This window comes from Stegostoma tigrinum, chromosome 6 (genome assembly GCF_030684315.1).
Source record: "Stegostoma tigrinum isolate sSteTig4 chromosome 6, sSteTig4.hap1, whole genome shotgun sequence".
In the NCBI taxonomy this organism is placed as follows: Eukaryota; Metazoa; Chordata; class Chondrichthyes; order Orectolobiformes; family Stegostomatidae; genus Stegostoma; species Stegostoma tigrinum.
In genome coordinates, this window is record NC_081359.1 from 59,739,535 (window position 1) to 59,751,824 (window position 12,290).

Here is a 12,290-nt window from a genome sequence, read left to right on the forward strand (position 1 = left end):
AGTGTTCCTGCATGGCACTGTTCTCTCACATTTAGCAATGGCCAAATGCTCACCAGTGACAGAGATTCACAGTGTTCATGTTGTGGGTGCCATATTTAAACACGGCTGTCAATTGTTGCCAGCCTCATCTAAAGTAGCCACTCCAGTCAGTACACTGTTTGTTGTCTAGAGAAATGTCATGCCGCAAGAAGGTTCATGATCTTCTGTACTCTACCAGGATGAGTGTCCAATCTTCTCTCTGCTACCTCACACACAATCTGCATCAAGTCACTGATCTTTAGCACTGATCTTGCACCAAGGTTTATGATCTACCACTCTCAATACTGTATTCAGCATCTTCTCTCAATGACTCTCATCCACCCCAACCCCTCAGTGCCAAAAGGTACTGTCCTCTGTGTTTGTCACTCAGCTGGGACATCTCATATCTTTCCAGACTAAGGAAGGATCAGGTCTCTAACTAACTGTAGTCCTCTTTGATGCTTCATTACAGCCAAACAAGACAAGACTGGCTATCTGTCCGCACTAAAGTGCAAAGCAAGCAGAAATACTTGGAGCAACCAAACAAGCACAGAATGGGTGAATGCTAACACAGCATGATAAGAACTCACAGGTGTACCCTGTTCTGATGCAAGAGATAAGTGTGTGGTCTTGCATGCAAAGCAGCTTGGAAACAGCATAGCTATGTAAGGTGGTGAGCTCCAAAGTGCAGTATTGAAATGCTGAACTGTATTAGTCCCAAATGGGTCGTGATGATATAGAGAAGCAGGTACTTTGCCAATGCCAACCTCCATGGACAGAGGTTTCATCAGGGTTGAGCATCTCACCAGTGAACTCAGAGAGGCCTGTTTATGTGCCTGTGCATGCCATTCATGTCTAATTTTGCCTCATTGATATGCATTCCCTACTCTCCCATGTGCCAGAGAGAAACCAGATGGCACAATTCCTAAAGTGAAGGTCAAAGCAGGTACCAAGTAACTGCCGCATGCCACTTGCTTCTCTGGGCCTTATCTTGGATAGCAGGCACTAACACTGCAGGGCACACAACGTAGGCAGTAACTATGACACCCAGATCCAAGGAAATTGGCATAGGATGTGTATCAGCCCCACTGAACCATCATGGCATCTCTTAGCTATTTACAATATATATCTCCACTTTTATACTGCATTTTCAAGTGTACTATCAGCTTTCATTGTAATGTTGCTGCCAGGTCATTTTGTGCACAAGGACAGGTCCCCACCTCATGCATCAGAACAAGGTGCATTTGTGAGCCCTTCATTTACCCTCTTAACACTCACTCAACTCACACCAGTTGGACACTCACAGCATTCTGCCTTGCCTTGACTTTTTGTGCTTTGCTCCCTCATCCAGAACATAAAGGGTCACAATACTTCAGTCTTGCCTTGCCTTTGCTTGTTATGATCATCAGCAGTGATCAGTCAAATGAGTGGGCTTGCTGCTGTATAGCACCATTGCTATGTAAATGTTCCACTTGTGTCATTTGCTAGCTGTGCATGCAGGAAACACTTTGAATGTCCTTCAACCAAATGACCATGTCTCAAAATCTAAAGAGAATAGTCTTCTATCAGGTAAAAGGAGATAAGCTTCAGTCAGAGGGCTCAGGCATAGTAAATCAAGGGCATCACTCAGTATCAGTCCAAGGGCTTGAACATGATCAGTCAGCCTCAAATGCAATCCAGCTCAGGAGTTTTTGCCTCTATAATCCAGCAAGTGGACCATGGTCAGTCTTGCTAGTTCAATTCAACCTGTCTGGGGAATCACTGTAGGTCAGTTGGGAAACTACACAGATATCAGTCAGGGGTTCACTCTGTTCACTCTGAACTTAGAACTGTAACTTGAAGTCAGTCAGAGGTATGCCATGATCAGTCATGGGGTTCTGTTCTTGTAAGCCAAGAGGGGTTATTAGGGACAACTGCCATGGTAGGAAAGCAGGGGAACTCGATTTAAGGATTGGAGGCAGCATGAAGTGACGCAGAGGGAATAATAATCGTGAATGGGGAAAGTCAACATATGGCGGACAGCGACAATACAGTACAGAAGGGCAAGGTATACTGTCAGAGTGGAGAGCACATCAAAGGTAACCCCACTCTGGCTTCAATGGAGACACAGTCCACTGCTATGTTGGCAAGACTACAGAATATGCCTGAGTCTCAGGGATAAAGTGGGCAACATGAACAATTAAATAAAGGTGTTGAATGGGTATGTGGGGAAGAGCAAAGCTGATGTGGTTGGCAGTGTACAGGACAAGGCAAGAGGGAATATTAAGATTTGGGGAGCCACTAGACTGAGAGGATGAAGTGCAATTGCTACTGCCTTCCATCCTCAGCTAAATTGCAAGTGTGTCACAGGAATGAAAATGGCTGCCACCATACCAGAATGGGTGCAGTATGTGTTTCCTTATCTGAGGGAGGGGTGTCACATTTGTGTGATATGAGGCCCTTCAAAAGACAACTGCAGTTAACAACCAGTCACACAGTACAAGCGAAGGACAGCTGTGATCACAAAATAATGTAAGTGCAAGTTTAAATATCAACCTACTATCTCAACTAAAAATTCTGGCCCCAAGCACTCTTGACCACATCATTCAACATAATGAATCAATTATACTAATGACTATGAGGTACAACAACATTTTTAGGACGTGGAAAGATTCATCTTCATTGCTGAAGTCCTACGGCCTGCGCAAGATGCAGAAGCTCGTTTGCTGACATTGATTTTTTGTCTGGTTGAGCATTTTGAGTATTTTTCTACATTAAAGACATGATGTAAATGCAAATTGTTTGACACATCTGTCTGAATAAACAAGTTTTTGTTCTTGTTATTCTTTAATATGTTAGTCGTAGATCTGCCCATGATGAATCAAAAGGTCAAAGTCTGAAATATGAAATGGGCTTCTTTAAGGGATATTGTGGAGTGAGGTAGAATTTCTGTCTAAGTGACCCTCACATCAGGGGTATTTCACAATATGAGCAGACTCCTGTGCAATTTTCAGCATTGAGGAGACGTTCGCCTTAAGGTTATTCATATAGATCTTGGATCAAGAGGATTTAGAATGGGGATCAATCCTGCCATTAATTCACATTGCCCTGCAACATGAACCAATTTCCAGGCATATGCTTAAGTCAAAATCATCAATACATATACACATTGGGAACAAAAGTGAATTATTCACTAACCCTGAAATGTATCATGTCTATCCCTTTTCTATTCAAAGCAATACCTTGAAGCCCTAACCTTTTGTTCCCTATTATTTCTCCAATTTCAACTCCAGGCTCCAATATTTCTCCATATTTTATATGACAGAATTTTTCATACAAGTTTCTTGTAGGCCACCTTATCTAATGATGTTCTAACAATTTACAGGTATGATTGCATTCAGTTCATCTATCTAAACATAATTCTTCAAACATGACTCTCTTGATAAATTCATGATTGTTATCGATGACCGATCCATTTATTTCTAAATACTCATGAACTTTATATCTAATTATGGATTCTAAAGTCCCAGTTTTAACCTGGTTCTTGAGGCAAGCAAGGGACAATGACTTGATCTGATTTGATTTGATTGATTTATTATTGTTACATGTACCTAGATACAGTGAAATGTTTTGTTTTGCATGCTGTACGGACAGATCATACCATACCAGGCACAAATGACATGAGGCCAGTATGCTGCATTGGGTTGAGCTGCTGCTGAAAATTCATAGGAATTAGCTCTGGTAATCAGATAAACAGATTAAGAGAAGTAAGACTCAGTTGTGATTAGTCAAGAGAGTTAGACTTGTTCAAAGGAGGTCCATGAATTAAGGTAAAAGATCTCTAGAAGATTGTTTCATTGAAGAATGCTTACACTTAAATTGTGTGATACATGTATTCCAGTAAAGCAAATTGTAACTCATTGTGAAGTCAAGTGTTGTTCCAGCTACTTGGAAGTCAGGAAATGACAAACATCTGAAATTGAAAACAACTGCTTGGCGTGCCATTTCACTGATACAGCATCTCCTAATAAAAACCAATAGGCCTTTTTTAACTCATCTAATAGAGATTAAAATTCTTGCCCAGCTCATTTAAATAATGTCCCATTTTTGGATATCACCGTCTTTTTCATAGTCAGGATATGAAATGCTGTACATGCACATTGAAATTAAGCACTGAACTCCTGAAGATTATTGCTAAATTACAGTGAAATAAGGGAAGGAGATGGCATAGTGGTATTATCACTAGATTATTAATCCAGAAACCCTGGCAATGTTCTGGGGAACTTGGGTTCAAATTCTGCCAATACAGACAGCAGAATTTGAATTCAACAAAAAAATCTGGAACTAAGAGTACCAATGACTATGAAGCCATTGCCGATTGTAAGAAAGCCCATCTGTTCACTAAAGTCCTTTAGGGAGGGAAACTATCATCCTTACTTGATCTGGCCTACATGTGATTCCAGACCCACAGGTAGGTCCACGTCTCCACTGGAGTTCCAAAGGACTCTAGGCCTCGTGCCAACCAGCTTCATCAATGATCATCCCTCCATTGTAAGACTGGAAGTGGAGATGTTCACTGTTACAATAACTCCATACAATGTCTAGCACCAACTGCAACTCCTCAGATACTGAAGTAGCCCACATAGAAATGCAGTAAGATCTGGACAATACCCATGTTTGGGCTGACAAGTGACAAGTAAAATTTGCACCACACAAGTGTCAATGATCATCTCTAACAAGACAGAATCTAACTCTTATCCCTTGACATTGAATTGCATTACCATCATTGAGTATTTCACTAACATCACTTTGAGGTTTACCATTTCATAAGGAACTGTGCCCGACTAGCCAGATAAAGACGTGGCTGTAACGCTAGTTTGAAGACTAGGAATCCTGTAGCAATTAACTAACATCCTGACTCTCGAAAGCCTATCCACCATTTACACGGCACAATTCAGGCGTGTGATGGCATACTCCCCACATTCCTGGATGAGTGCAGCTCTAACAGCAGCCAAGAAGCTTGACATCATCCAGAACAAAATAGCCCATTCAATTGGACAACATCCATAAACATTCACTCCCTCCCTCATTGACACTCAATACCCGCAGTATGTGTACTATCTACAAGAAGCAATGCAGAAATTCACCAAGTCTCCTTAGACAGCACTTACCAAAATCATGAGTACTACCATCTAGAACAATAAGGGGAAAAGATACATGGGAATACTACCAATTGTAAATTCACCTCCAAGCCACTCACCATCCAGACTTGGGAAATATAATGTCATTCTTTGATTGTCACTATACTGAAATCATGGAACTTCCTCCTTAACGGCATTGTGGGTTTACCTACTAGACATGGGCTGGAATGGTTCAAGAAGGCAGCTCACAATCACCCTATCAAGGGCAACTAGGGAGGGGCACTAAACACTGGCCAAATTAACAAATTCCACATCTCATGAATGAATATAAAAATGTTACTGGGTCCTGATATGGATTCCACATACTATTCCATTTGGTTAACATTTATTTCCGATCCCTTGTATGAAGTTGTAAGGCTCACCGAAATTCCACTGAAAACTCAACCTTAACGAACGCCCTACTTTCTGCATGCAGTGCATTCAAGTGCTAAGCTAAACTGGTTGTAACTGCAATCCCTTCCCAAGTCCATGACTGATTATTCATTACGGAAGGAAATTTTGGATTTTGCCCAAAAAAACAGCTGATATAATGAGTAGCACACAATCATTTTCAGTAAATTCTTCACAAAGACTGCCTGTGCCAGGTTAATTGTTCATTTACAACTTGGTTGGTCTCTTATGAAGGGTCTCATTTGTTGTAATCTCTTTTCTTTCACATTTTTCATGATGTTCTGTACATTATCACAACTGTTCATATTTTTACACATATTCATCCATTAATAATTAACAAATATCACCCCTTTTCCACTGTAACTTAGGAAGTTACCAATTACCCAAGATAGAAAGGTTTCTATCCTTTCTCCATTATCTAGTCCAATGTTATTTTTTCCCTTTACTATATTATTTTAGATTGATTAAGTCAAGTTGCCGTGTATTTGAAGTGCAAAATGGAAAATGTTTTCTCCTTTATCACATACTTTCACGTCCATTGCTTCAGTTTTGTTACTCTTTTGCTAATAGGAGACTCACTATGGCCATCATGGTGCCCTTCTATCCTTTTTACATATATCACATTCATTACCAATCTCTTCTTTCAGTTTGGTGCACTCATTGCCCCTTCATCTTCATCCTTTATTAGGATTTTTAGCCAGCAATAAGGTGGATGGGTTTCCTTTCAAGATAGCATAAACTTTTTTGCCTTTAATCTCTTATGTCTTGAGACAAAGGACATTGACTTAACATTTTGATTGGAGAGATTATGTTTGTCAAATGAATACAACAACATCTGGATTGTGTAAACTGTAAATTCACTGGCTTCCCCAAATCAATTGCCTTGTCATATTTTATTTCCAGTTTAATTTGATCCATTTACATAGACAACCTACTCATCAATATGTGCATTACACTTAACACTACTTCTGCACTGATAAAGTGGTGTAACCCAATTATGCTACAGAGAACTACCATTTCTTTTACTGATTTCAGCATGCTGTTATTGCTAAACCTGTAGCAGATTGAGCTCTCAAATTCCTTTACTTTATTTTAATCCTTATTATTGCAGTAATTGCATTTGAGTCACATTCAAACCTTGAGGGTGATACATTATGTATTCTTGGGAATGCTTCTTCTGTTATAATTTTCTATTTCCTGTTTTAATTGCCAAATGTATCTCTATCCTCTCTCCTTTCAGTCATGATTCTCCTTTTGTATTTTTGCTTTCAGTGTTATGAGGCTTTCTACCTCCACCAGCCTCACAGGCAATGAGTTCTGAATTCCTACCACTCTCTGGGTGAAAAAAAACTTTTCTTCAGTTCTCCTCTGTTCCTTACCTTAGAATGTCCAGTTTGAGGTCATCTTTCTTCTGAATTTTGTCCATGAAGTTTAATAATGTTGCTAAATCTTCCTCGGTGTCCAATTATTGAGCCTTTAGATGGTTGAGAATATATCACACATAATCTTCCTTATAGTAGGAAGTGACCATGTCAAGGCCTACGTTGTTCTTTACGTGGTAAGGATATTACCTACAGCTGCATTTCCATTTCATTTTCCCATTGTTCATAAAGCTCAGCTGCACAAACTGTCAGTGGAAAGTCATACTCCAACACGTTGCAGCCATTCTCCTAAATAGTAACTCCAATTGCAATCTTCTGTCACTTAGTTTCCACCTTTTGACAACTATCTTCTGCTATCAATGCCAATTTAGATCCAAGCCAGTTGAGTCAGAAAGCAAGATGCCTTTCTTCGTGATAACACAGTATGGAGCTGGAAGAACACAGCAGACCAGGCAGCATCAGATGCAGGAAAGCTGATGTTTCGGGTCGGGACTCACAACCCAAAACATCAGCTTTCCAGTTCCCCTGATGCTGCCTGGCCTGCTGTGTTCCTCCAGCTCCATACTGTGTTATCTCTGACTCCAACATCAGCAGTTGTTACTATCCTTGCCTTTTTTTGTGGATAGTGTTTTATCAACTACTCTGTTTTACAGCTCCTTTCACATAACAGTCCCGATTGTTTCCTTTTTTTCCTCTTTTTTTCCTTTTTTTTCTTTTTCCCTGTTTCATCATATCCAGAAGTGCCCTTACACACAACTGAACATTTATTTCCTCACCAAATCATACATGGATTTTTCCATCTATTGACCACCATCACTAAACCACCCATGTTTTACAATCAATTAATTTACGTGTTGTTTCTTCTTTATATCTGCACAATCAATTAGATAATCAGTTAACTCCAATCATCTACTTAAGTAATTGCTACATTAACGAGGAGTTCCCCAGATCTTTGGTCCAAAAGATCGTCCTCATCCATTACAAGGTCAGTAATGAGATCGCGAATCATTGAGATACACCTTTTGAAACAAGACTTGCACTTATATATAAAAACCAAAAAAACTGCGGATGATTTTCTCAGAACTTTTGAGGAAGGGTCATCGGACCCGAAACATTAGCTCTGTTTTCTTCTCCACAGATGCTGCCAGACCTGCTGAGCTTTCCCAGCAAATTTGCTTTTGTTGTTGTTGTTGTATTTATATATTACCATTTACAACTACCAGACATACCAATGAAGTACTTTTGAAATGCAATAATAGTTACAGTATTGGAAACACAATAGCTAGTTTGTGCCCAGAAAATTCTAACAAATGACAATTGATAACAACTAAATAATCTGCTTTATGTAGTGTTGTTTGAGCAACATATATTGGTCATGGCATTGAGGATACAAAAGCAAAATGCTGAAAATCTGATATGCAAGCAAGAAAGAATAATGGAAATAGTAGCTGGTGGGGTGGGTTGGAGTTTTTTGATCAGGATCCTAAACCCAGTCAAAAGCTGAATGGCGAATAATTTGTTGCCAATAGAACCAGTGGGTTTTCAGAGCCTAATAAGGCAACGCTTTCACTCTGCTCCCCAGAGGAACTCGAACAGTTCATCCACTTCACCAACACCTTCCACCCCAACCTTCAGTTCACCTGGGCCATCTCCAACACATCCCTCACCTTCCTGGATCTCTCAGTCTCCATCTCAGGCAGCCAGCTTGTAACTGATGTCCATTTCAAGCCCACCGACTCCCACAGCTACCTAGAATACACCTCCTCCCACCCACCCTCCTGCAAAAATTCCATCCCCCATTCCCAATTCCTCCGCCTCCGCCACATCTGCTCCCACGATGAGGCATTCCACTCCCGCACATCCCAGATGTTCAAGTTCTTCAAGGACCGCAACTTTCCCCCCACAGTGGTCGAGGACGCCCTTGACCGCGTCTCCCGCATTTCCCGCAACACATCCCTCACACCCCGCCCCCGCCACAACCGCCCAAAGAGGATCCCCCTCGTACTCACACACCACCCCACCAACCCCCGGATACAACGCATCATCCTCCGACACTTCCGCCATCTACAATCTGACCCCACCACTCAAGACATTTTTCCATCCCCATCCCTGTCTGCTTTCCGGAGAGACCACTCTCTCTGTGACTCCCTTGTTCGCTCCACACTGCCCTCCAACCCCACCACACCCGGCACCTTCCCCTGCAACCGCAGGAAATGCTACACTTGCCCCCACACCTCCTCCCTCACCCCTATCCCAGGCCCCAAAATGACTTTCCACATTAAGCAGAGGTTCACCTGCACATCTGCCAATGTGGTATACTGCATCCACTGTACCCGGTGTGGCTTCCTCTACATTGGGGAAACCAAGCGGAGGCTTGGGGACCGCTTTGCAGAACACCTCTGCTCAGTTCGCAATAAACAACTGCACCTCCCAGTCGCAAACCATTCCCACTCCCCCTCCCATTCTTTAGATGACATGTCCATCATGGGCCTCCTGCAGTGCCACAATGATGCCACCCGAAGGTTGCAGGAACAGCAAATCATATTCCGCTTGGGAACCCTGCAGCCCAATGGTATCAATGTGGACTTCACCAGCTTCAAAATCTCCCCTTCCCCTACTGCATCCCAAAACCAGCCCAGTTCGTCCCCTCCCCCCACTGCACCACACAACCAGCCCAGCTCTTCCCCTCCACCCACTGCATCCCAAAACCAGCCCAACCTGTCTCTGCCTCCCTAACCGGTTCTTCCTCTCACCCATCCCTTCCTGCCACCCCAAGCCACACCTCCATCTTCTGCCTACTAACCTCATCCCACCTTCTTGACCTGTCCGTCTTCCCTGGACTGACCTATCCCGTCCCTACCTCCCCACCTATACTCTCCTCTCCACCTATCTTCTTTTCTCTCCATCTTCGGTCCGCCTCCCCCTCTCTCCCTATTTATTCCAGAACCCTCACCCCATCCCCCTCTCTGATGAAGGGTCTAGGCCCGAAACGTCAGCTTTTGTGCTCCTGAGATGCTGCTGGGCCTGCTGTGTTCATCCAGCCTCACATTTCATTATCTTGGATTCTCCAGCATCTGCAGTTCCCATTATCACGCTTTCACTCTGCTCATCTCTTTCATTTTGGACTTAGTCTGAAAGTGGGGAGAATCCACCTGTGGGATTTCATTCCTAGTGAACATGGAGGGGCAACCATCAGACTGTCTTCCACCACTGCATAATTTAATAAAACAAATGTGAGTGGGAGTTTTACACCAGCATGATGGATAATCAGATTTTACAGTAATAAAGTTACTTGAGATGCTCAAGTATCTCAGTTAGCTCAATGGCTTTTATCATAGAATCCCTACAGTGTGGAAACAACAAGCCCATACCAATTCTCCAAAGAGCATCCCACCCAGACTCACTTCCCCCCCTACCCTATCCAACTACGCCTGTATTTCCCACGTGCAAACTCCACACAGAGAGTGAATCAAGACTGTACTGAACCCAGGTCCCTGGTGCTGTAAAGCAGCAATGCTAACCACTGAGCCACTGTGTCACCCATAAATGAACTCATGTTCTGCCATCAAGCATGACAGGATTTGAACCTCAGTCCCCGGAGCATTACCCAGCTCTCTGGATTAATACCCTAGCAATAATACCATTAGACCATCACATCGCCATTACATCACATGGTTAAGAATAATATCAACAGTCCATGTTCAATTCCCCATTGCAGCTGAGGCAGACCTGGCATTTTCGTCCTTGCCCTAACCCTGAGAGTTGAAGGAAATGGCAAACTATCACTAACAAAAATCAAGAAGAAAATGGTTCAGGTTGAAGAATTACCAATAATAAGCCGAGATACTGCCTTTAAGTAAAGCACACATGCATTACAAAGTTATCAAGGCTAATGAGTATATACTTTTCCCATCTTAAGCACTCATTTGAACATCACTCCTTTTTGATATACTCTATTTGAAAGTAATTAAATATCTTCAGGATTGAAGTTTGCAAAATATTTACAGGTCTAAAATTTACAAACAACATTTTTTGAGTTTTGTGTTTTATAAGAATTGGTTCAAGGTTAACATACCTCAAAGATGATTGACTCCAGTCTTGGCTTATCAGGTCAAGCACTGGTAAATGTGTTTCCAGCAGCATTCTAACAGACCCAGAATGTTTTCTTCTAGCAGATGTCAAGTGAAAAATAGTCCCATGTGTCTAGAACAAGGTTAATTAACAGGCACTTCAGGTAATGTATCTGTACAGGCTATAAACATATTTTACTTAATTCATTAATGAAAGTACTTCATAGGTTTAGTAACAGACACTGAAGACAACTTTTAACATATTTTCAGAAACCAGCAGTCGACTTATTTCCAGTTCAGTTCAATGATCAGTGGCATTCAACAATAACTATGAAGAGCAGAAGATTATGTTTTCTTCGCCACAATGCTTTGGAAATAGCATTTAAAAATATTTCAGGTACTGTACACAATCTTCAGGCCAATGTTACAAATAACATCTCAAACAGCTTTTCTCAGAAGAAATCTGAAATGCATGCAATCCTCTTCTTAGTAACAAACATGTCCATTGCACTTGTATAAAATTGGAAAAGAAAATCGAAAAAGCACAGATAACAGATGCTTACTATTCATATGAAGTTTTCTCTCATAAGGCTAATAAAATGACTGTGTCGCGGAACTGGCAAACATTCAGGCTAAAGAGACTGTGAAACAGACTGTTTCCGCCCAATGGCTTCACTCCTCAGTTTTCTTCCATGCAAAATGTTAGCTATTTTGCTTGGCTCTTTGCCAGTTTTGAATATCTTGCTGTGTGCAGTATTGAATCAGCATAATGTCTAGTTATCCCTTTGCAGAAATGGTGAACCAGAATTGAAACAGTACACATCACCATCAAAACTAATGTTTTATGATCTTGTGGTTTTAATTTTTTTCTTATAATCTAGCTGACAGTCCAGGTTGAGTCAATTAGTGATTCTTCAGTCTGGACACTATAAGCCACTAGCTGCAGCTTGGTGCAATAACCCAGAGTTTCAAATTTCAGCCAGCTTATTTTCTGAACATACTGTTTCTAAAATAAGCTGTCACCTTAGCAACAGGGAATCTTAACCCAGCAGACAAGTAGGAACTTTGATCTCAATCTATCAGTCACTGTGAGACAGGTTATACAATTAAGAAATAAACAGTAGACACGGGGCAACAGTCTTGATATAGTCTTGAAATAGAAGTCCATCTCATAAGTTCTTAAAAGCCAAAAATAAGAAAATAATTCTTTTTTCTGTAAAAAAAAGATAAATTAACTTGTGTAACTCCAA

The 12,290-nt window shown here is 41.4% G+C and overlaps 1 protein-coding gene across 2 annotated transcripts in view; it reads right to left on the reverse strand.

Moving 5' to 3' along the window:
- Window positions 1-12,290, reverse strand: part of aff3 (AF4/FMR2 family, member 3) — a 194,360-nt gene that overhangs the window by 77,567 nt on the left and 104,503 nt on the right. For both annotated transcript variants that reach the window (XM_048533102.1, XM_048533103.1), the window contains one exon: window positions 11,046-11,173. In XM_048533102.1, the coding sequence (XP_048389059.1) occupies window positions 11,046-11,113 (68 nt within the window). In that variant the 5' untranslated portion in view covers window positions 11,114-11,173. The remainder of the gene's footprint in view (window positions 1-11,045; window positions 11,174-12,290) is intronic.